This window comes from Pelodiscus sinensis, chromosome 24 (assembly GCF_052426305.1).
Source record: "Pelodiscus sinensis isolate ZL-2025 chromosome 24, ASM5242630v1, whole genome shotgun sequence".
Taxonomy (NCBI): Eukaryota; Metazoa; Chordata; order Testudines; family Trionychidae; genus Pelodiscus; species Pelodiscus sinensis.
In genome coordinates this window covers 4,871,989-4,896,613 of record NC_143075.1, presented here as the reverse complement: position 1 = coordinate 4,896,613, position 24,625 = coordinate 4,871,989, and the positions used below count along the sequence as shown (strand labels likewise).

General features: G+C 56.8%; 2 protein-coding genes across 5 annotated transcripts in view; one reads left to right on the top strand and one right to left on the bottom strand.

Annotated features, from left to right (window-relative positions):
• Window positions 1–11,767: 11,767 nt before the first annotated feature.
• Window positions 11,768–24,625, bottom strand: part of MEGF6 (multiple EGF like domains 6) — a 287,060-nt gene continuing 274,202 nt past the window's right edge. For all 4 annotated transcript variants that reach the window (XM_075906529.2, XM_075906530.2, XM_075906531.2 and 1 more), the window contains 8 exons: window positions 20,010–20,138; window positions 19,736–19,864; window positions 19,403–19,531; window positions 18,735–18,863; window positions 17,578–17,706; window positions 16,606–16,737; window positions 14,739–14,786; window positions 11,768–12,855 (listed from right to left, as the gene is read on the bottom strand). In XM_075906529.2, the coding sequence (XP_075762644.2) occupies window positions 12,791–12,855; window positions 14,739–14,786; window positions 16,606–16,737; window positions 17,578–17,706; window positions 18,735–18,863; window positions 19,403–19,531; window positions 19,736–19,864; window positions 20,010–20,138 (890 nt within the window). In that variant the 3' untranslated portion in view covers window positions 11,768–12,790. The remainder of the gene's footprint in view (window positions 12,856–14,738; window positions 14,787–16,605; window positions 16,738–17,577; window positions 17,707–18,734; window positions 18,864–19,402; window positions 19,532–19,735; window positions 19,865–20,009; window positions 20,139–24,625) is intronic.
• On the top strand, window positions 21,212–22,354 carry LOC149521713 (uncharacterized). Its single transcript, XM_089773129.1, has 2 exons — window positions 21,212–21,590; window positions 21,786–22,354. Exons 1-2 carry the CDS (start codon window positions 21,245–21,247, stop codon window positions 22,250–22,252), a joined length of 813 nt encoding a protein of 270 aa, XP_089629255.1. The 5' UTR covers window positions 21,212–21,244; the 3' UTR covers window positions 22,253–22,354.

Genomic DNA, 24,625 nt, shown 5'->3' with positions numbered 1-24,625 from the left:
GCACCGAGTCCCCAACCAAGTAGCCGGCGCGATGCGTCCTGGGCAAGAGACCTGGCGTCGGGGGGATTTTTAGCTGCCGTGAGGCTTGGGCTGGAGGAGCATTTCCTGTGAGTCCAGGGGGCTTCAAGGGGGCTTGTGCAGCACGGAGACCCCTAGAACCTAGAGCCTGGACACCAGCTTGGTGCTGGGCGGGGGAGCTCATCGCCGGTCAGGCTCGAAGGGGCAGATGAGTTTTATCCTTTGCCGTCTTCCGGGCCCCCTCCCTTCCCTGCCGGCCCCCTCAGCTCCCCAGGAAATGGAGCGGAGACGGGCGAAGGGAAGAACCAGCGTGTGAGGAAACACTGGACTTGCCATGCAGCCTGCGGGGAGCAAATGGCTGAAATGGGAATTTCCTCTGGTCGGCGGTGCTGCCGCTCCCGCAAAACTGCCCCTCCCCCGCAAGGTTCTCATGGGTGTGTGACCCCTCCTGTTGGCTAGCCCCGCGTGAGGTTATTCAGCATAGGGGAAGCCTTTCGACTGCTTACACCACTGCCTGAAAGGGGGTGGGTGTGTGTGTGGGTGTGTGGGTGTGTGTGTGGGTGTGCACGCACGCACACGCCTCAGACCAGACCCCTACAGACAAATCACCAGGAACAGGCTTTATTCTGTAAAAACCATAGAGCAGGAAACCAGCTGAGCAGCCCCTCCACTCAGCGTGCACCCTGTGTGCTGCTGCTAGCTCGGCCCTTGCTGAGACCCTGCTGGGGGCAGAGGGCCCACCCTGGCAGGAACCAGGAAGTTCTCCCACCACGCCGCAGTTTGTCGTCCACAACTTGTAGTTCCCAAGGCTGCTGCTGCAACTCCCTGGCCCTGGGGCTACAGGTGGGACTAGCCTGGCATTGCCGGAGGATGGGGCCGTGTCCCGGTTTAGCACCGGGTTTAATAACACCGAGAGCAGAGGATTGGTGGGGCTGGCTGTTGTGCGCTGTCTCATAGACTCATAGACTTTAAGGTCAGAAAGGACCATTATGATCATCTAGTCTGACCCCCTGCACAGTGCAGGCCACAGAATCTCACCCACCCCTCTTAGAATAATCCTCTCACCTAGATCTCAGATATTGAAGCCTTCAAATACTTGAAGGCCCCAAGATGCAGAGAATCCTCCAGCTGTGATCTGCGCCCCATGCTACAGAGGAAGGCAAAAAATCTCCAGGGCCTCTGCCAATCTACCCTGGAGGAAAATTCCTTCCTGACCCCAAATATGGCGATCAGCTCAACCCTGAGCATGTGGGCAAGACTCACCAGCCAGACACCCAGAAATTCTCTATAGTAACTCCTATCATCCCTCCATTGACCTATTTCCCACTGATAATGAATGGTCAATTAGTTACCAAGATCATGTTATCTCATCAAACCATCCTCTTATCATAGCATCATAGAGCTGGAAGAGACCTCAGAAGGTCGTCAAGTCCAGCCCCCCGCTCTAGGCAGGACCAATCTGGGGTACTGGATTCCAGCACAACCCAGGGCAGGGTCAGTGCCCGATTCCCCTTCGAATGAAGCTCTGTGCCCCTCCCCACGTGCTCCAGGCAGATGGCTTTGAAGCGTGAGAGCAGTAGAGATTCACCGGGCTGAGCGCGACCGGCCGCGGACAGTATTTCGCCAGGAAGCAGCAACTGGAGAGTCCAAGGTGGAGGCAGGAGCCGAAGGAACCTTGGCCATTCGGACGGGGGCTGGCACCGACGGGGACTTTGCAGGGCTAAAAGGGTTTTGCCTCTACAGCCCCAGAACTGGAATTCTTCAGGCTTGGAGTCCCCTAAAGCCCCCGGAAATGCTATTGCCAGCAAAGACTAGGAGGTCTCCTTTGTACACTCTGCACTAGGTGATCTGCAAAGCTCCTCTCCTCTTTGTCCCCGCCCGCTGTCCTCTCACGGCTGGTTTGTAAGTTGTTTGTTCAAAGCCGTGTCCGGACAATGGCAGGAAAGCACAGGCCGTAAGAGCCACTCTCATCGCCATGGGAAACAACCTGCCGATGACTGTTGGGCACCGGTGGAGGTTTAGTGGTTTTTCGAATGGCGTTTCTCTCTTAACCGCCGGGCTCTTAAGCGCCTTTAAAAGCTGCGACTGTATGAAATCTCTGCCGTGAAGGGAGGGACGTGTTAACGGAGAAGACGTTTTAAAGCTTCTGTGTTGTGGATTGACTGGAAGGAGGATTGCTCAGGACAGTTCAGGCTTTCTAGGCCCCCCCCCCCTCCACTTCCCCACCCCAGAATAAGGACGGGGCAGTGTAACCTTTTGAGACGAATACTGGGGCAGTTGGATTGTCGAAGGGGAGGGGGGCTGTTTTCTGAGAATGGTAAAGTGGCTGCAAATAAACTGCTCTCTCTTGGGGGTCTGAACCCAATGAAATATCTCGCTTGGTTTGACCATAGGGCTTCTTTTTACACACTGGGTGAAGGTGGAGTGGGGCTGGGATGCAGGAAAACATCCCCCGTGGGTCTCTATCAGGGCTGCTCAACACATGGCCCGCAGCCTGTTTGTTTGCAGCCTGTAGCGTGGCTTGGCTCTACGCGGAGCTCAACACGAGGGTCTGTGGGTGGGAGCCAAAACCAAAAAGTCGTCAATATAACGGTCTTCTGCCGATATGCGTTTTAGTAGTTTAACCCCTGGAGTGTCGTTGCTCTTTAAAAGTGCTGTCACATGGGTGGAGATCGGGTAAATGTTGCATTTTATTAATATCTGCAGAACTGACTTAGCTGGGGCCCGTGTGTTGTGTAGTCTTGTCTTAATTTTTGTATTTATGCCCGTCAGTATGAAAGAAGCGATTTGCATATATTTGCATATATATTTGCATGTCTATGCATCTACACTTAAGTTGCGACCCTCGGCATGTGCTGTGAGTATCATTGTGGCCTCCGGGGCTTCCAAAGCGGAGTAGCCCTGGTTTAGATGAAGGGTGCGGATTGACCAGCAAGAGAACTTGGACGGAGCAGCGTGGTGGGGGGGAATTCTTGGGAACGAAAGCCGTTGTAGCCCGTCCCTTCCCCAGATTGTGCCTCGCTGAGCAGCGAGCGCCCGGTGGGGCGTCCTTCCTACTCCTGCGCTTCCCTTGCAAGCGCTGGAATCCGCCCCCACCCCCAGTACCTCCACGGTGCATCCGATTCGCTTCTGGAAAGAATTACAGCTCCGGCTCCCCCTCCCCGTTCTCCCCACGGTACTTTTCCCTTGCCTGCAAATGTGTTTGAAATTACTCCAGTCTGCGTGTGGGAGGTGTGGGGGAGAGCCCACAGGCATATACAAGGCCAGCTGCAGCCAGTGCTGTGTGTCATGCCCGGCAAGGTGTTCTGAGTCCTTTCTAATATCCCACCCACTGTCCGGCCTGCTCCTTCGGTTTGCGGCTGGGCGTAAACGACCAGCTGCCTGGTGTGTGTCACGGGGGTAGGGGACTGTCTGTCTGTCTGTCCATTAAACGTGCTCCAGCCTCTGTACTGCGGGGTTGCCCAGGGCACATGCACCCTGCTGTCTAGTGTGTGTGGCAAATATTTAAGCCCATCAACCTCCTGATTTGTGATGCGCAGCGAGGGGTTCGCTGGCTCCTCATGGGCGCTGCTCAGCAGGGAATCTGGCGGCCGCGATGCGGTGAGTTATCTGGAGGGCGTGTGTAGAGCATCGCCCAAAGGAAAACGGGGCCATTCAGGCAAGCTAGATGGACAGGCAACCCTCAGAAATGGCTGAAGGGGGGGGGGAACTCCAGGGCTGGACCATGTGTGAGGACCCAGCTGGGGAAGGCAATGCCCAGCCCCGCCCCTTCTGCCGGAGGCCCCGCCCCTTCTGCCGGAGGCCCCGCCCCTTCCACAACCTCCCTCTCTGGAGCCTGACTGTTCTTCTGTTGCTGCCTTTGCACGCGGGTCCTCTGCTTCCCAGTGCTGTCCCTCCGGCCTCTTTCAGGAGCATGCCAGGGGATGCAAGAGCGAGTGTCCCCCCCGGTGTTGAACTTGCCAGGTGTCCATTGTTACCTCTCCCATGGCTGTATCCACCTCCTGCAGCCCTTCTCGGCCCCATCACACCTGTCAATGGGCTTCACTGTGTGTCACTCTTCTCTGCTCCGCGCAGGCTGTCGCTTCGGAAGGACGCGTTTTGAATTCTTTCCCAGAACGGAAGCTACTGCAGGCTGAGCCTCTCTAGTCCGGCACTGTCTGGTCCAGCAACATCCATGGTCCGTCAGGATAGTAGTTCACCGGTTGTCACTTAGCATGGGCATGGCCAAGTTTCTCACGGCCCCATAATGGTAATTTGCAGCCCCCCAGACCTGGCTCTCAGCGTTCTGTGCTGCTGTTTAGCTCTAATTTACCCCCAAATGTCCTCTAACAAACCCGCAAGCAGTGGAAGTGCTGGTACTGCGGCTAGACAATATTGTCCTCCCATGGTCCAGCATCGGTCGGGACCCCAGGGGCCTAGAGGTTTCTCCGGTTTTCAGATTCCGACGTGAAAAGGCCTCCTTCCTTATGAGACTTTTGCTCAGATGGGACCAAATTTGTGCTCTGTTCCACAACTTTGCTCCCGATGCAGACATGGTTGCAGCGGGAAGGGTGGAAGAGGTGGGTCGATGTCGTGAGTCTGTAGCACAGACCCACTCCAAAAGACGCCGGCCCTGTTCTGTTTTTCTCGCAGGGACTGCAAATTAGAGGCTGACAATGAGAACGTCGGGGAGGCGTGTGCGTGTGGTTGAAATGCAGGCGTGGGGGATCTAAGAGGTCTGGATTTTATTTGTGCTTCTGCAGCTGATTACTGCACGGGCTTGAGCATGTCTTCTAAGTTTTCTGAGCCGCTTTTTAGCCATGCAGGGATTCAGAGCTGGGAATTTCTTTGCGACCCTCCGCCAGAGAGCGCTACAGAACTGTCCTCCCCACCAAACTCTTGTTCAGCAAGCGATTCACACAAAACAAATTCACCGGGTTTTTAAAAAATCACAACTAACGGCGAAATGATAAACGAATCCCAATTTAAAATTAGGATCAGTATTTTTGGATGTTTTTTCCGCGTTTACAAATGTAGAAATGTGATTTCACTTTCAGCACAGACTACGCATCGGTTTTGATTGCAAGTATTTTTATCAGAAGGATAAAAGCAATACAGACGCAACCTCTGAAATCTGGAACTCTGGTCTGGGAACATCCGGGGTCGTGCTGGACCATGGACGTCACCGGACCAGAGAGACCCAGTGGCCAGGAGTGGGTGCCAGCTGGACATCTGGCGCCTGGGAGTCCTAGCTGGGGAGATGCAGCTGGGCCAGATGCAGCCAGGAGCCTGGCTTGGAATCTGCAGCCAGCTGGTGGCGGGGGATGGGGGCGGTACCTGGGAATGGAACCCAATAGCCAGCGCTGGCAGCCAGGAGTGGCCCGGTAGCCCAGAGGGGAGCCCAGGACTGTGGGCTGGCAATCGACAGGGTAGCACTGACTTTGCCAGCTCTGGCAAACTCCCTGGTTCAGATTCTGTGGGTCTGAATGCAATTATGTAAAAGACGATAATAATAATAATAATAATTAATAATATTAATAATATAATAATTCTACACCTGGAAGCTGCACTTCCACATTAAGGCGCGCACCTGAGCGTCTGTGGGGGGTGCACTGAACAATGCTGTTCCCTTTTTGTTGTGCAAATATGTTGTCAGAGACACCAGCACTGTACACTGTGGCCTGGGTTATTCTTGAAATGGATATGGTTGAAAATGGAGAGAAAACACCCCAAATAGTGGCAATAAATGTAAATCGTACACTGTGTAAGTGTACGATTGCACTTGGGATTTAATTGTTCAACAGCCATATTGGATAGGAGCACCAGGGGGCGGCCTAGGCTTCCGAAACGTAACTCTTGGCGCAAGTTGCATGCGGGACGGCTCTGGCAGACGGGAGTTTGATCAGCTCTCTGCGCTGCTTGTTGCTAATGGTCTGGATCACCCTAGTACCTAGGGCCGGGATAGGCACTAATGGGGGGGGCACTTCCAAGATTTCGGTAAGTTGTCAAGGGCCACACTTCCTGTGGAGGGGTTGCGGGGGCTGGGTGCAGAAGGGAGCTCGGGGTAGGGTACTGGGGAGCAGGCTGAGGGGGAGCATGGGTGAAGGAGGAGGCTGTGATCTGGGGCAGGGGCTTGGGGTGGAGGGGTTGGGAGGAGGTCTGAGTGCAGGGGAGGATTCCGGCCTGGTGCAGGAATTGGGGGGGTGGATGTGCAGGGTCTGGGAGGGAGTTGTGACCTGGGGGAGGGGGGTGACGAGGGTTTGGGTGATGACCTGGAGTAGGGGCTTGGAGCGGAGGGGTTGGGAGGGGGTATGGGTGCCGGAGAGGATTCTGGCCGGAGAGGATTCTGGCCTGAGGGAAGGTGTAGGAGGGGGTGTAAGGTCTGAGGGAGCTGTGATCTGGAGGAGGGGGTGCAAAGCGTTTGGGCGGTGACCTGGGGCAGGGAGTTGGGGGGAAGGGAGCAGCCCTTAATGTATATCAAGACCATTATCAGCCTCCTCCCGCCCCTCTGTTCAGTTGTCTCGAGACTAACCAAGTCCACTTTTTAGAAACCCTGACCTCTGAGGGAAGATTAAAAGTTTGGGTCACTTTTTGGTTGCCCTTTTAGGGACTCCAACTTGCCCCCAGATGTCCTAATGTGTGGGACCCTAACCCTAACCCTGTCCCCCTAAAACTCCTGCTTACCAGCCCTCCCGGGGCCTGCAGAGAGCCCTTCACTGGGGCTGCTGCAGTCACTTGGCTGGCAGCGTGTGAAGGGAGAACACTGCAGAGAAAAGGGGGGGCAGCTGCAAGAGCCCCCTCCCCCAGGAAGGGCCCCCCTACTCCTGCTTTCCACAAGGAATAATGCTCATTCCGAAATAGTGGTAGTGTGGACGCTCTACTGCGGCTATTTCGAAATACCTCCCCAGAGTCATTCGGACTAATTACTCCCCAGAGAATCCTGGGGCTCTGTCGAGGTCGCACGTCCACATTAACTGAGCCTGCCTCAGACTTGTTTCGAGGCTTCCTAGTAGTGAGGACACACTAGTTCGACATAGTTATTTCAGGAGTTATTTCAAAATAGTCTCCTAGGCTAGACATGCCCTTGGAGCGTAACAAAATGTGCATGTAGGATCATGAGCTTTCATGGAAAAACCCACTTCCTCAGCCTAGCGGGAGTGGAAATAACAGAACCAAGAGTGGGCAGAGCAGACCAGCTGGCAAATCCCAAAGTCCTTTTCCACAGCTAATGAGTTCGTCGTTTGGGATCTGCTGTATCAGCCAAGAGCGGCCCATCCACATGCCTGACGGGAGCGTCTACTGAACTTCCAGCTTTGTGGGGCATGTTCTCCGGGGAAAAACCAGCACCGCCCCCTGGTCGTCTTACTGCCTGTTACCGTACATCCTGCCGGCACACACGCTGGGGTGTGAGGAGACCCAAGCGAAATAGCCGGCACGTTGTTTCTACATCTGAGCCGTGATGTCCACATCCGTGTTCAACCACCGAAATTCAGGTCAGCAGGACAAAATGGCTTGAACCCAAGAGCTCTCCTAGTGCAGATTCTGGGTTTGTTCCGGGCCTGAGCGGGACGGGCATTGTGCTGGGGGCGGAGGGGCTGCCAGATTGAATGAACAAGCCCGGTTCCTGAAGAAGGAAGGCCGGTCTGGGGGGGTAGGATTGCAGGCGCTCCAGGTGGCTCACCCTGAGACCGTGCCTGATTAAGGACCAGCTGCAAACGGGCCTCTAAGCTAACGACATTGTGGAACTCCGCTGTACTGCATAGCAAGAATAAATGAAACTGACACTGGACGGGGCTATTAGTGGCCGTGTAGCTGTGCTCTTGCTACGCACTGGTAAATAAGGGCGCACAAGGGAGCTAGCGGTAGGGGACTGGGGTCTGAGAGGGTGTTTGGGTGAAGGGAGGGGGCTGTGATCTGGGGCAGGGGATTGGGAAGGGGTATGGGTGCAGGAGAGGATTCTGGCCTGGGGGAGGTTGCAGGGTCTGGGAGGGAGTTGTGACCTGAGGTGGGAGGTGCAGGAGGTTTGGGCGGGGGCCTGGGGCAGGAAGTGGGGTGCAGGGGGGGTGGGGTTCTAGAGGCAGTTTCTGGCTGGGAGGCGCTTACCTAGGTGGCTCCCAGCCAGCAGCCCAGTGGGACCCTCAGGCAAGCTCCCTCTATGAACCGGCCAATGGGAGCCTCCCCCACACCCTCGCGCACGGTGCAGAGGCAGCCAGCTGCTTTGAGCCCCAAGGCTGCTCCCTGTTTGAGGGTCCGGCAGGGCAGGCTGCAGGCTGGCTTCAAAGGCTTGGCAGGCTGGATCTGGCCCACGGGCTGTATTTTACCCACCCCTGGCATAATGGATACCCAGGGATCTGTGTGTAACGGCACCATCACCAGCACTATTATCATAAAGCAGATCGATCGGTTCTGCTAGGTCCCCAATTGTTCTTTACATCGACCCACATCTAGCTTGTTTTCGGCGTCTGCGTTTCCCCAGGTTAAATCCTTGTGCTCAGCCCTCTGCACTCTCAGCCTGTAGCAGTAGCAGCGACAAAGCCATTGGGGTGCCAGAGGCTACGTTTTGGTGCCCAAACTTAGGTAGGCTCTGAAAAGTCGACATCTCAAAAATTGCACATGCATGTTCACGCTTGCTCCCTTTGTCCACATTGGGGGCACCATCAGCGAGTGTGAGCGATGTCCTGTGGGGATGCAGCCCCCCCCCCCCCGAGTCTGGTGACACCATGTGCCGCTAGGTAATGTGGGAAGGTGAAACAGATTGCAGTGCATCCTGGAACCATGCTGCATATCCCATCATGCATTGCTTTTTATCTCCCCCTTCTATTAGTGTCCAGCTTTCTGTTGTGCTGTTTTTTTTCACAGCCATACTTTGCCCAAAAGCATCCAGAGCAAGCAGGGATGGATCCTAGGCCCTCTGTGTTGTCTGTGTGTACAACAATTGCTTTGGAGAGTTGAACGTCCTCCATTTACTCCTGTTTTTGCTGGTCTTTCATGGTATGTGTCAAATATACCTTGCTCCAACTATATTTTGTGTCCCGTTATCACGTAAGCATGTAATACGGTGCCACTAACCCTTGTGCTCAACTCTAAGCTATAGAATGCTAGGAAACCCGAGCAGGCAGGAGAAAATGCACAAAACTTGCAGTACTGTCACTTAATCGCAGCAGTTCAATCCAAGGCAGAGCTTAGGCGCCATCAACCTTTCCTGCAGAAGTCCTCTTACAGCATGTGAACAGGCATTTGGGGCAGGAGTTTCAAAGCACCAAATGTCAGTGAAAACAAATTAAGCCATTTGAGGGAAAACACCAGTTCATCAAAACCAAAACTGTGCAGAAAAGTTTCAGAGGGGTCGCCATGTTAGTCTGAATCTGCAAAAGCAGCGAGGAGTCCTGTGGCACAGACCCACTTCGTGAGATGCATGTCAGGTCATGTGACGAAGTGGGTCTGTGCCCATGAAAGCTTATGCTCCAACACTTCAGCTAGTCTAGAAGGTGCCACAGGACTCCTCGCCGCTTGTGCAGTAAAGGATCCGTTTCAATGAAGCTTTCCGTTCCAAAAGAAGAAAAGTGTCAAAGCTGTTGCAAGCTCCTCTTGGCACATGTTTCAAAATGACATGGGTGGGTTGGTTGGTTCAAAAATGCAAGTTTAAAAAAAGAGAAGGAAAAGAAGGTGCAAGTCAAATCAAGATTTTTTTAAATGATCAACATGAAACATTTTGAATGGTTTTGATTTGCAATTTTGTTTTTGTAGTTTAGATTTTCACTTTTTTGGCCTGATTTGGTCCTGGAAAATTATTTCCCACCCACCTTGATTGCTCAGTTCTGTTGAAAATCCTGCCCTTACTATCTTATCGAAACAACTATTCATATGAACATTTCACTGCTAGCCTAAACATTTGGGAGCCGGCACAAGCCCACAACACGCTTGGGCTATTAGGCGTTTGGCTCAGCTGCTCACACGATTCCCACAAGACTGGTAATTATGGTTTGTCAGAACAATCAAGTTACTGTGTAGCAACATATCTAGTTCTAGAGGGCGAATGCTTATTTACGTTGCCTCTAAAACTAGAGAGATGTGATTCACTTGGTCACACCCATGCTAAGTGGACATCCAGCGAAGTAAAATCATGCCGCACCATGGATGTTGCCGGACCAGAAAGTGCCGGAATAGAGAGGTTCAACCTGTATTACTAATAATCGCTAAATGCACAAATCAGAGCAATTTCCCTGTGTGTTCTTAGCAGTAATGTGAACCCTGATATTGACCTATTTGAAATGCCTTTGCCAGAAATGTACAACCGCGTTGAACCTAAACCAGATTAGTTATACAACTAAGAACTGTTTTGAGTGACTTAAGTTTGTCACAGCATGCAGTGATAGAAGAGAGAAGTAGCACCCTCATGCTCTTACTTATCAGCATGACATTCTTGTTGCATTGAGTTGTTGGACAGTGGAAACAAAAAACAGGACGATGTAGCACTTTAAAGACTAACCAGATGGTTTAGTAGGTGATGAGCTTTCGTGGGCCAGATCCACTTCCTCAGATCAAATAGTGGAAGAAAATTGTCACAACCCTATATACCAAAGGATACAATTTAAAAAAAAACACATATGAAGTCCTTTTCATGTGCTCATTTTTTTAATTGTATCCTTTGGTATACAGGCAGTCCCCGACTTACGCGGATCCGACTTATGTCGGATCCGCACTTACGAACGGGATTTTTCTCGCCCCAGAGTTAATGGGCGGCGGGTTGCCACCCATGTCCTCCGGGGCGAGAAAAGCTTCTCCTGGTCTCCCTGGTCTGCTGGGGGGGGTCCAGCAAAGCCGCTGGACCCCCCCCAGCAGACCAGGGAGACCAGGAGCAAAGCCACACGGGGGTCGGGGTCCCTCCGCCTGTGCGGCTTTGCTCAGGTCTCCCTGGTGTGTTGGGGGGGACTCCCCCCAGCACCCCAGGGAGACAGGAGCAAAGCCGCACGGGCAGCGGGGTCCCTCCGCCTATGCGGCTTTGCTCGGGTCTCCCTGGTCTGCTGGGGGGGGAGGGGGCGCAGCTAGGGCCCCCCCCCCCCGCAGACCAGGCTTTTGTTGCGGGACGCCTCGGGGAGAGCAGCTGGGGTGCTGCCGGGTTGGTCCTGTGGGAACCTACCGGGCAGCGCCCCAGCTGTTCTGTCCCAGGCTCCAGATTAAGCAGCTGTTGAAACTGATCAGGCTGATTCCAGGAAGCTGGGGGCAGAGCAACTCTGCCTCCTGCTTCCTGTAGTCAGCCCCTGGTCAGTTTCAGTGGCAGCAGCTGAATCTGGAGCCAGTTCCGACTTACATACAAATTCAACTTAAGAACAAACCTATAGTCCCTATCTTGTACGTAAGCCGGGGACTGCCTGTATAGGGTTGTGACAATTTTCTTCCACATATTGATCTGAGGGAGTGGGTCTGGCCCACGAAAGCTCATCACCTATTAAACCATCTTGTTAAAGTGCTACATCGTCCTGTTTTTTGTTTCAGCTACACCAGACTAACACGGCTACATTTCTATCACTATTATTGGACAGTGTCATTTCTGAAGTTGATGTTCATGCATTGATAGTGTTTCTGTCTGACTCCCAGCACGAAGGTGAAATGGGGCTTGTGTTCTGACACCATCAAAAACAAACTGAACTGTACGAATTTCACCACATAGCAAAATGTTTGGTATTGCTTTTCCTGTGCATTCAACCAGGATCCACAACTTGGTCCTGGCACTAAGTGTTTTTTGGAGAGATGAAGCCATGAAACCATCTTCCCTTTAGCTTTTATTATAATCCAAACCGGGTACCACATCGCGTTGGTTTAACATAATACTGTGTTCTAGCAATCATCCATTCAAAAGTAGAACATCTGTAAATAAATAATGTTTTCACTAACATTAAACTTGCTCAGGCAAACAGAGGTGTGACTAACCCATTTCTCCTTGAGATGTTTATTTGGAAAGACTCGTTGCTCATTTGATGAAAGATGAAGTTACAAAGACTGATCTACTATGCTACTGCAGCCTTTATTTTATGTACAAACTACTGAGTTTCCTAGATCGTCTGATGCTGAAAGAAGCAGTCCCGTGTAAGTCAAGTCTCGTTAGTTTTAATGAACTTTGCACAATTCCCAGAGTCCTTGTTGTCCAGGAGTACCAAATGCTCCTCTCTGGAACCAGGACTTACAGTACATTTTGGAACTTAAATGCTCTTATGACCAACTTATTGAATGTTTCTTTTATTACAGCACCCTGGACAATGGTAAATGACAATTAAAGAGTGCTCACAAATTTGAAAGTCAAGTGATGCAGCACCACCCCAATCTTTGGCTACCGAGCATGAAAAGACATTTGTACACCTCCCATAAATATCTTTACATAAATATTGTATTCTGATTAAAATTCCAGGCAGGCAATAAAAAAAAACAATTAGAGGACGAGTTGCAAGACTCCAGTAATTGCCCACTGGAGAAAAACCACCTTTGAACTATTGCTTCTCTAGTATAGAGTACAAATGAAATGCTTCTGTGGTCCTTTGTTGGGCATGAGACTCCAACAACAGTTCATCCAGGGGCGTGCCTTTTTACACACGTGCTCGCGGTCTCCTGGCTGAGCTGAGCCGTGCGATAGCCCCAGATTTCTTCAGGCTGGATTTCAGACAGGAGCTAGCCCAGTACTTGGTCGCCCATAGAACTGCCTTGGGGTTAGTATTAGCTAAGGCGGGTTCTGCAGAAAGACCAGGGGCTTGTTTACAAGCTTGCTCTTGTTTTTCTTCAGCCATGGTGCCGGCACGACCTAATGCTTCCCAGGCTGGAAAATGCCCCTGGGAGAGACTGGGTGAGGTATTCTAGCTGCCACGTCTGCAAGAGAAGGGGGACCAAGGTGAGATCTCATAAGAGGCCCAGGATCATAGGTCAGTGCGCCCTCTCTGCCTCTGTGCTGTGCCACCACATGTTTTTCCAATCAGGCGCAGCTTTTATGCACCCCAGGTGCAGAATAAATTTTATGTGCACCACCAATAGCCACACACAGCCTCACTAGGGGTGCTCTGCTAATCACCTGGCCAGCATTTGAATTTCTTCTGAGCAGCTGCACAAGCACACGGTGTGCAGGGAACACTGGGTAGCACCCCAGAGCCACTACAGCTGGCCTGGATGGTGGGCTCTGGTTACAGACCCCCTGACGGACTGAAGGCCTGGGCTTCGGCGCTGGCTCCCCAAGCGGCGACAATGCCTTCGGTGGGTCTTAGTGCGCACCCCGTCCCCTCTTCCTGCCACTATTCCCATCATTCCTCACAGGCTCCTGCTGCTGGCAGCCGGGTGACTCTTCCCCCAAGGCGGATCTGTCAACTTACAAGGAAACAGCCGGCCAGCCTGACTAACAGACACTGACCCTGTGGGAGCACCATGAAGCGGTAAAGCTGCTACGGCACAGGCAGGCACCAACCCTGAACCCCCCCCCCCCCGCACCCCCTTTGCAGACCCCGCAGGAGTGGCTGTAATCCCTGGCTGCTTGTACAGTGTTTTACCTCAGTGCTATAAGCTGAGCCGCTCTCCTGCGGCAGAGGTGCTGGGGGCAAGCTAGTCACCCGCTCGCACCGCAATCTCGGTGTCAGACACAGACCTGGCCCCTGCCTGGCTCGTGCACTAGTGATAGAGCAGTGTGGGCATGGGGGAGGCTCAAACAGCCTCTTGTGGTCCTGCCCCCAGGCCTAGGTACGTGCCCCAGGGAATCGCGGTTGGGCGCGGCGCCTGCCCAGTGGCTGTGCCGTCCGGGGCTGTGGCACTGGAGCGGTGGCACTTCTGCCCCCTAGCTGAGCAGGGCTGAGGCTGTGGGCTGAGGCTGTGGGCTGCGGAGGGCGTGCTTTGGGCTCCTGCAGGGCTGAGGCGGTAGAAGGGGGGGGAGCGAAAATGGGAGGGGGAGCCTGGGGGGCTGGCCTCTCCCGGCAGCTGGATCACTGGCTGCTCAGCCCACCAGGAGCAGGGGGCTGGGGCTTTGCTCCCCCTTCCCGGGCTGTGCTCATGCTTTGGCTGTCAGTGCCAGTTGCTCTAAGGGCACGTGAGGGGCTGCCCTGGCTCACTGCAGGGTAGCTGGCTGCAGGAGGGAGGCGCACCCTGGCTAGCATCAGACAGGTGCCGGGTAGGGCTGCAGTCACCCCCTACAGGGCTGAACACTAAATCGTGCTACTGCCAAACGGCCCACCCCTTGGCAAGAGCTGGGCAGGCCTGGTTCATAGGGTTGCCTTGGCTGAGGGTTGGGGGGGGCTGCTACCCACAGGCTGCCCTCCACCGAGGGGGCTGGCTCTCTACTGGCTACCTGCTCTGGTAACCCTGTCGATGCCTTCTCCCTCACGCCCCTTGTAGCTGACTTGCCAGAATACTTTCAGGTGACTAGAGAAGTCGTTCCACAGCCGTTTGCTCCTGGATTTGCACCCCAAGGGCCCAGAAGGGGGGGTGTTCCAGCACCATTCAGTGGTGGGCTTCTTGACTGCAATCCCCAAGACTATAGGAGTGTGGTGTGATGGGGACCAGTGTTCCCCCTCACTTTTTCCATTCGTCTGCAGAATAAATTTTGTTATGCACTGTGGCCTGTGCAGATGTGCACCACCAATGAGCATGCTGCCAATCAGCTGGGCGGCACCTGACTCTCCTCGATGGCCACCCAAGCGCAAGTAGTTACAGGGGACTCTGAAGGGGACACCCAGCTGCTGCAGGTGGGACCACAGAATAGAGCTGCGACTGACCTGGCGGGCTGCGCCGTCGTTCGCTGGACAACAGGCGAGGCGGGCCACCTGCAACAGCAAGGAAAGGCGCTTGGGCTGGGATGTCTAGTCAGATATGTGCAGAGCTTTAGCTCTCTGCCTTTTAGTAACAAATGGGCCCAGCACTTCCTCACAGTGTCTGCTTGCCTGGCACCGGCAGGGAGGCCTAATGATTCATACAAGGACAGTTCACAAGAGCCCGGCAGGCATGGAGTTGGGCAGTTTTGTTTAGGAAGCGTTTTGCAGCATCATTTCCATGCAAGGCCTGGGGGGGCCGGGCCTGGGGACCTTGTGCTGCATTGTAAACAGAACAGCAACGTTTTACTTGGGTTTCATGACCGTGTGTTCCGCCTGGAAATGACACGCACAGAAACGCCACAGCAAACTCACTGACCCGTGTTCCTACTCAGTGCAAGAAGCATTTTTCTACATCGCACTTTGCAGCCAATATGTAGCAAGACCACAAAAGTAAACTGAGCCACTCAAGCAGTTTTCTACAGGTTGAACCTCTCTAGGCTGGCACTTTCTGGTCCGGCATGACTGTAGTTAGCTGGATGTCCACATGGCATAGGTGTGGCCAAGTTTCTCAGGGTCTTGTGACAACCACCAGGCCTGGCTCTCAGTGTTCTGTGCTGTTATTTAGCTCTAATTTACCCCTCAGTGTCTTCTCAGCGCCCAGTGAGCAGTGGAAGCCTAGCAATTGCTGCTCGACAATATTGACCTCCTGTGGGCTGGAAAAATTCTCTTGTTCAGAACCAGTCAGTTCCCGAGGGTGCCGGACTAGAGAGGTTCAACCCGTGCCATCACAGCGACACATTTCTAGCCACAGAGTATTGTACGGGTCTATTGCCAGTTACTTCCATACGCTTAAGGAAGAGACGAGATAGGGCATAATTACGTGACTCTCAGCTCCCCCACTGTATTCACGGAGGGGCTGGATTAAAATCTAGTGCCAATAAGCAGGTGTGACGTAGTGGGGGTACTTGCTGGGCTGTGGTGACCCCTGCTGTCTGGAGCAAGACCCAGCAGGGAAAGCCTCACTAGGCAGAGGTAATGCCAAACTTGTTGAACCAGTGGCCAGACACCCCCCCATGGAGAGGAACAAAGGAAGGTGGATGCTGCCCTGGCTGGGGGGCAGGGCTTGGAGAGGGTTAGTTAGTTCCTATCTGGAAGGCAGGGAATAAGGAGCTGGGGAGGGGGCTGGGACTCCCCTATCTCAAGGGGGGGCACTGAGGCCTCTTAGCCCCAGTTCCTGTAACCAGATTACATCTGTGCTGCACTGTGCTGGAGGAGCAATAAACCACCCTCAATTCCACTGGCTGGTGCAGTCTGTATGTGCCATTTCGGGGTGCAGGAGACGGGGAACCCCCAACGCGCCGTCACAGCAGGTTTGTCAGTTCTGCTGTTGTGGGGCTGAATGACTTCCTCAGCATGTAAGAAACTGCGCCACTTGTGCACGCGCTGAATGCCAGCTGGAAAGACATGAGGATGCTCATGCACGTGGCAGGAAATGTCACGTCCACACGTGTGCACCCCACACACGAGAGGCACGAGCCGTGTTCTCGCTTCCCCATGGCTGCAGCCGCGAGCGGAGAGAGACGCCGCTCCCCCCCCAGCCACACCCTGTCCGCCTGCAGCTGGGCTCTTAGGCACAAGGGGGCTGGCTGCACAAGGCTGCTGTGTTCGACCTGGATGCGACCACGCCCCAAAGGGCCCCGCGGTGCTAGTGACGTGCCCTCGCATTCAGCACGAACCCCAACTATTTGCATTGCCCCACCCTTTGCCATCAGCGCCTGGTGCCGGGTGAGCGCGTGCGCTATGGGCCCAGCAGCCCGGCCGCGGCCGTTACCTTCGCGACAGGTCGGGCCCAGGTAGCCGTTTAGGCAGGTGCACTGGCCGTTCTGGGCGTTGCAGAAAGCGTTGTCTGAGGCGCAGTCGCAGGGCAGGGCGCAGTCGGGGCCAAAGCGATCCAGGCGGCAGGCTAGAGATGCAAGGGAGGCAGAGAGTGGTTGGCATGGCTGGAATTCGCTCCACGCGGGGGCTTGCCTTGCTATCGCCGCCGGCCTGGGGCCAGCGTGACAGACCCAGGCACAAGCCTGGCGAAAGGGAGGGGGCAGTTTGCCCAGGCGAGGGACGGGACAGGCTGCTCCCCTGCTGCCCTTCACTTCTGGATTTGTCAGCCCTCAAGGGCCCAGCAGGGCATTCCAGGTCCATTTGGTTGTGGGCTTCTTGACACCAGCCCACAGGAAGACTAGAGGAATGTGTTGTGAAAGGGCCACATGTTCCTTCTAAATGTTTTCCATGTGTGTGTAGAATAAATTTTATTTTGTGCACCAATGCATGTGCGGATGTGCACCACCAGTAGTAACATGCTGCCTGCTGTGGGCGCGCTGCTCATCAGCTGGGCAACCCCTGAATCACCCCTCGGTGGCCACCCAAGCATGTGTGGCTACACAGAACACTGATGGAGACACCCATCTGCTAACGGTTTGACTGGCCATAGCCTACACTGCCGGGAGACCGGGAGGTGACTGGTCCTGCAGCCCATAGGAACACCTGGACCGGTCCATTTCTCCCCATCATGCCAGCTCAGCATTCGGCCTTGTGTTGTACAGCTGTGAGCGAGGGCACAGTTCTCCTCGCCCATTAGAGTAAGGCTGGTGCAAGACGAACCCAGTCTGCTGCCTTCAGGGTAGGTCACAAAAATGCCCCTCCCTGTGGTACCACATCCCCAGGCAGCAGCATGATGCTAGTGCACCCGCCTTACGGTCCTCCGCCCTCACACACGCTGCCGCATGGGCTGTGCCTAGCCCGCACTCACCCACGTCACACTGGGCGCCCGTTTTCCCGGGCGGACACAGGCAGCGCCCAGTGACTGGATCACAGGGTGCGTGTCCCTCGCAGTCACACAGCTGCTGGCAGCTCGCTCCGTACCGCCCCGCCTCGCAGCCTGGGAGCACAGGAGAACCCGTGAGGCAAGCTGGTGCTTTTTCACACTCACCACCCTCCCCAGCCGGACGCTGGAGGCCAGTCCTGGGGGATTAACCCCAAGTCAAGGGCCGATCTTCTTTACATGGAAATGAGCCCGGGGCACTGGGGACCGGTAGGCGCCCCTCTGAAAGCAGGGCCAGGCCGCGCCCTGTTGTGTCACTGCTGCGGTGCCAGATGCTGATTCTGATGTGGCCCTGGGCTCGCGGGCTGATAAATAGCACCAGGGCGTGTTGTGCCAAGTAGCACGGTTTGGGGTGGGGCGATAATGAAGGGCTGGAGTCTCTAGGTGGAGGGGGGGGGCTGCTTGGCTACACCCGAGTTGTGCCAACTGGCGCCAAAGGGCTCCAAGCTGGCGTCTGATCCCTGGGAAGGCGTGGTGTCTCGGCTCAGAGCAGGGACTGACCGGACGTCAGCCTCCAGTTCCACCGCTGGCTCCACCACCCCTGGGTTCAGCAAGCCCTGGGAACAGTGCGATGGTGCTGGCGCTAATTAACTACCCCCGTGGGCTTGGGGCGTGAGGCGCGGGTGGCAAACCCACTGCTGAGCATCGCTACCTCAGCCTTCCCGGGCCGGGGGCGTCTGAGGAGTATTATAACGTATGGGCCGGCCCTCCCCCCATGCTCCGCTCGGTGCCACTGCGGCCAGCCAGGCACTGGGGGCATCGCTGAGTCGCACACGGGCGTAAGTGCGATCAGCCCGGGGGCCCTGCGTGTGCAGTGGCAACACTGCCCCTGTGGAAGCTGCAGTGACACAGGCTACACCTCTATAAACCAGCCTCTCTGGCTGGCCCATGAATGGTCCAGGAGCAGAGTGGCCCGGCCGGTGGGGGGAGGGGGGTGCAGCGAGGCAGGTGCTGGCACACCTGGGCTGGGCTGTGAGGGGGGTGGGAGAAGGGCTGTAGGGCTGGCGGGGAGGGGGGGCCAGAAATGACCTCCCCTGGTCTGGAGCATCCCTCCTCCAGACCAGGGAGGTCCAGCCGGTACGTACCTGCCTGACAGCGGTCTTTGTGGAAGCCAGCAGGACACAGACACTGCCCGGTCACTGGGTCACAGGTGGCTCCGTTGTGACACTCACACAACTCCTGACAGCCGAGTCCATGGAAACCTGGCGGGCAGGCTGGGAAGGAGCCCAGGAGGGACGGCCATGAGTGACCGCACAGTGCTCCACTCGGTGGGCCCCGCTCCTCCCTCTCCCACTAACCGCGGGGGGAGCTGTGAGCCCGGGGAAGTGCCGCGCGGCAGCGGGCGCCTGTTCTGTGTCATGAAGGGGAGGGAGGCTGCGACAGGGCCATGAAACATCGCAGGGCACTTTCAGCTGACCAGCACTAGGCTGACCAATGTCAGGTGTCAGGGCTTGTGTGCTGCTCTGTCCACATGCCCAGTCCAACGGCGCAGTGGGGAGCAGGCCGGGGGGCACCCCAAGAGGTCGAGCAGTGAGCTGAGGCCGGTCACTGGACTTGATGGGCCTCCTAGGAGCCAGCCCAGAGCCCGCCCTTGCTGCGTGCGGGTGGGAAGGGTCGGTGCCATTGGGCCTTTCTCTTGCTGTGATGGTCCCATGGCCCAAGCGCGTCAGATCTGCCCCACGTCCCACGTTAACCGCCCGTAGGAAACCCAACCTCGGAGGGCAGGAGCAGCAGCCCTGCGCCTGGCACTTACTGTGTTCGCACACGTGTCCGTAGTGCCCTCTGCTGCAGCGGCAGGCGCCCGTCACTGGGTCGCAAGTCCCATTATTGCGGCAGGCGCAGGTCAGCTGGCAGTTGGCGCCGTACTTCCCCGGGGGACACTCTGCAGGGGACGCATGGGAGAGAGACGGCTCATATGCCAGCACGTCCGGAGGCCTGGTCCGGCTCCATCGCCAGGGCGCCCTGGCAGGGACCACCCAGTGAGGCATATGGCCCCTGGCTGGGCGGGGTCTCTGCGCCACACACACTCAATGCCTTTTGCAATGGCCGGACAGGTGCCAGGACAGGGCCTTTCCAGGGGGCTTACCCAGTTCGCAGAACTTCCCAGTCCGCCCCAGCCCGCACACACAGGAGCCGTCGGCTGCGTGGCAGATTCCGCCGTTCCGGCAGGCGCACGTCTGCCTGCAGCCTGGCCCGTACTGGTTCTTCCGGCAGGCTGAAAAAGACAAAGAGAGGGAAGCCAAATCCCGGCGTGATCAAAGACACTGCACCCGTGGGCGTGCGGGAGTCTGCCTGGACCCAGCCCCGCCGCCCTTTCCACGCCCCGGCAGTGAAGTGCCCGGTCCTGGTGAAACGTTTACCGTGTTCGCAGCTGGGACCGGTTCTTCCTGCTGGACAAATGCAGATGCCTGTCACGTGGTGACAGGTGGCTCCTTTGCCGCAGGAACACAGGTGCACGCAGTCCTTGCCATACCGGCCAGCAGGGCAGCCTAGGAGAGGGGAGAGGAGAGGTCTCATTTCCTTAAGAGATGGGGACATTCATGCCAGAGAATTCTTAGAAGCAGGCCGGGGCCTTAGAAAGGGCTTAGGTGGTCAGGACTCTTGGGGTTTTTTCTAGGCGTGGCCACTAACCATATGATCTTGAGCCTGATTTGGTTAAAAAAAGAGTCATCTGGAGCCATTGCACTGGAGCAGGAAAGCATTTTAAGAGGCTCCAGAGCTTCCAAGCGCAAGGGCGAGTGGCCGGATTAACGCCGCACTATCCCACACAGCAACAATCGTGGGGCAGAAAAAGAAACACAAGCAAGTACGCGATTCCACGTCAATAAAAGCAAGAAATTCAGTCAGCGGTTTAGGAGCCGTAATAGTGAACAAGCTCTTGGTCCACTATTCTCACCCATATGATGCAGAGGAAACAAAACTAGTGCACACGGCCAATGGTGCAGTGTGGTACTGGGGCGCTCGGATTCCATCCCCATCCTGCAGACGATCCACTCGTGCCATGCAGCACATCATCTCTATGGGTATGTCTACACTAGAAAGTTAGTTCGAACTAACTTTCCTCGGCGCTACACTAGCGCTCCGTTAGTTCTAACTTAATTCGAACTAACGGAGCGCTTAGTTCGAACTAGGTAAACCTCATTTTACGAGGACTAACGCCTAGTTCGAACTAGCTAGTTCGAACTAAGGGCTGTGTAGCCCTTTAGTTCGAACTAGTGGGAGGCTAAGGCTTCCCAGGTTTCCCTGGTGGCCACTCTGGCCAACACCAGGGAAACTCTATTGCCCCCCTCCCGGCCCCGGAGCCCTTAAAGGGCCACGGGCTGGCTACTCACTTTGTGCCAGTTGCAAGGCTGCAAGCACCCGTGCCTGCACAGCCTGCACCTGCCACACCATGAGCCAGCCATCCGAGGGTTCCCAGCCCTCCACTGCTCCCCACGACCAGCCTGGCGGCTCCCGGGAGCCTGCCCGGGGGCGCAAAAGGCGGGCGCCCGCCTGGTCAAGTGCGAAGATCGTGGACCTCATCGAGGTTTGGGGGGAAGCCTCCAATGTCCACGATCTCCGCACTAGCCACCGGAACGCGGCCGTCTATGGACGCATGGCTGCCAGTCTGGCCGCCAGGGGCCACCAGCGCAGCCGGGAGCAGGTGCGCTGCAAAATTAAGGACTTGCGGCAGTCCTACTCCCGGGCCTGCCTGCCAGGGGCTGACCCGGAGGCCTGCCCCCACTTCCATGCCCTGGACCGCATCCTGGGGCCTCATGCTGTCCCTGCCCCCCGGGACGTGATTGACCCCGGGGCAGAGGGACCGCTCCTGGAGACGGAGGAGGAGGAAGAGGGCTCTGAGAGCCAGGAGCCTGCCGCCAGCCTTCCCAGGACCCGGGACCCCCGAGGCACCCCACAGAGCCGCTCGCCTGCATCATCAGAGGCCGGGGAGGCGTCCACCTGTGAGTACCCTCGTGTTCCCCTTATGTGTACGGGGGGCTGGGGCGAGAGGGAGCCCCGGGACCGTGCGCCTGGGCCTTGCCCACCACGGAGCAGCAGCTGGGGATCCTGCAGGGGCCCTGGCCTTGCAGAGGGGAGCTGGGTTTCACACACCTGGGCCCCTGGGGTCATTGACCGCTGGTCTTCTTGCACCACAGCTGCAGCACCGGGGCCTGCAGGGCGCACCACACCGCCTGCAGCAGCCGCCCGCGCCCGGGCAAGCAGGACAGCCAGGAACCAGGAGGACTACCAGAGGCAGCATCTCCGGTTCCTGGACCGACAGCTCCGTCTCCAGGACCACTGGGTCCAGGAGGACCTCAGGCTGCGCCAGAGGAGTCTGGAGGCCCTGGAGGAGCAGGGCCGTGCCCTGCGAGGCCACCTCCAGAGCCTGCTGGACCGCTTTCCATTTCCTCCTCCCCCTGCTCCCCCTCTTGCTCCCCCTGCTCCCCCTCTTGCTCCCCCTCTTGCTCCCCCTCCTGCTCCTCCTGCTTCCACTCCTGCTTCCACTCCTGCTTCCTCCACACCCCCTGTCCTCTCTGCCCCCCCCTCCACAACCATTCCCCACCGACGCCCCCGGACCCGCAGTGTGGCGAGACGGGAGAGGCAGCCGGACTCCCACCCCTGAGCTTTCCTTTCCCTTCCTCCCTTCCCTCCCCTCCCCTTCCAGCTCCCTCGTCCCAGGTTTCCCCCTCCCTTCTCCCACCTTCATTCCTCCCTCCCCCACCCCAGTTCTCTGAAATAAACAGACGTTTTTGTTTGAAAAACAGGTGTCTTTATTGTACAGTAGATAGGGAGGGGAAAGGGGAAGGGGGGGGTAGGGTGGAAGAAGGCCCCGGTGGGGCATGCAGGGAGAGGTCAGTCCTCCTCCTCCTCCACCTGGAAGCTCTCCCGCAGGGCTTCCCGGATCCGGATGGCCCCCCGCTGGGCTTCCCGGGCGGCGGCGGTGCGGGGCTGACCGTAGTGTCCAGCCATGCGGTCAGCCTCAGCCATCCAGGCTGGCAAGAAAGCCTCCCCCTTCCGCTCACACAAATTGTGGAGCACACAACATGCCGCCACCACGGGAGGGATGTTGTGCTCGGCCAGGTCCAGACGGGTGAGGAGGCATCGAAAGCGGGCTTTCAGTCGCCCGAAGGCCCCCTCCACCACGATGCAGGCCCTGCTCAGCCTGTTATTGAAGGCCTGGAGGGAGGGATTGAGGGGCCCCGTGTAGGGCTTCATGAGCCACGGCTGCAGTGGGTAGGCGGCATCCCCCACCAGGCAGACGGGCATGTCCACGTCCCTGACCCTGATGTGGCGGTCGGGGAAGAAGGTCCCGTCCTGCAGCCGCTGGCACACGGAGGAGTTCCGGTACACCCGGGCGTCGTGTGCTTTGCCGGACCAGCCCACATTTATGTCCGTGAACTGTCCCCGGTGGTCACACACGGCCTGCAGGATGACGGAGAAGTACCCCTTGCGGTTGACGTACCGGGACGCCTGGTGTTCCGGGGCACAGATGGGGATGTGCGTCCCGTCGATGGCCCCCCCGCAGTTGGGGAAGCCGAGGGCGCCGAATCCCCGGATGACGGCGTCCGGGTCGGCGAGGCGGACCACCCTGCGGAGCAGCACCCGGTTGATGGCCTTGACCACCTGCGGAGAGAGACACAGCAAAGCGTCAATCAGTGGGGCGCCCGGGTGGCTGGGAGCGTGCGTGCCCTGGCAGTGCCCCGCGCCCCACTCCCGGAAGCAACCCCCCTGGCGGCGTGTAGTACGGCCGGGACAGCCCGACCCCTCCGGTGCGGGGCGCCTTCGCCTCCTCCCGCCCCCCCCTTTGTCCCTGGGGCGGCCCATCCCCTCCTCGCAGCCCCCCTCCCCCCCGGCTCGGTGGCCGACGAGCGCCGTACCTGCATGAGCACTGCTCCGACAGTGGATCTCCCCACGCCGAACTGGTTCCCGACGGATCGGTAGCTGTCCGGCGTGGAGAGCTTCCAGAGGGCGATGGCCACCCGCTTCTGGAGGGGGATGGCGGGCCTCATGCGAGTGTCCCTTCTTTGCAGGGCAGGGGCGAGCCACTCGCAGAGCTCCAGGAAGGTGTCCCTCCTCATCCTAAAGTTCTGGGTCCACTGTCGGTCGTCCCAGTGCTCCAGGACGATGCGGTCCCACCAGTCGCTGTTGGTGTCCAGACGCCAGATGCGGCGGGGCACGCCGGTGCCGGGGCGCCGCCGCGGCTCCTCCACGGCCCCCAGGGCGGCCAGGCGGAGAGGCAGGGGGCTGACGTTCCCCAGGTGGTGCCAGGCAGCCTCGAGCCATTGCTGGCAGGCTTGCAGCAGCAAGTCCAGAACGTGCACCAGAAGGTGCAGGGCGAGCCGTGGCTCCATGTTGCCACCTGCGGCGGTCCCCCCCGAAGGGAAGCACCGACACAGACGGGCACAGAGACCGACGCTTTGCTGTCCCTCGGCGAGGTTGGCAAGCAAGCAGGAAAAGCTGAGAACCGGCTGTCCAGGGGGGGTCCCTTTAAGCACGAGCCTCAGATAGCCTCAGACAGCAGCCACACAAAGCAACTGCTGACCTGATGCCCTGCCAGAACCGGTTTCAGCTGCCCTTAAATGCCCCCCTGCGTCCAATCAGTGTGGACGCGCTAGTTCGAACTAGCAAAACGCTAGTTCGAACTAGTTTTTAGTTCTAGATGCGCTAGTTCGAACTAGCTTAGTTCGAATTAACTAATTCGAACTAAGTTAGTTCGAACTAGCGCTGTAGTGTAGACGTACCCTATCTGCGCAGCACAAGCATCTCAAACTCCTACCCAGGGCTGTGACTTCCTCTGGTAAAATCCATTTTGGCAACCGTGTGAATTTTTTGCACTGATTTGCTTTCCCTTTATTTCACTGATGCATCATTGGAACCATGACGGTGCATGGAGAAAAAAAGCAAGCTCTCCCCAAGCAGCAATAAGAAAACTCCCTTCCACCAGGGTATTTTTAGCAGGGTCATCACTGCTCCTGCAGTTTTGATAGAAAACATT

What these genes read in the sequence shown, in the direction of transcription:
- LOC149521713 (XM_089773129.1), top strand. Translation starts at nt 21,245, where the DNA reads ATGGCTGCCAGTCTGGCCGCCAGGGGCCACCAGCGCAGCCGGGAGCAG. An exon ending in GGCCGGGGAGGCGTCCACCT is followed by an intron (nt 21,591 to 21,785) that starts GTGAGTACCCTC and finishes CTTGCACCACAG; the next exon opens with CTGCAGCACCGGGGCCTGCA.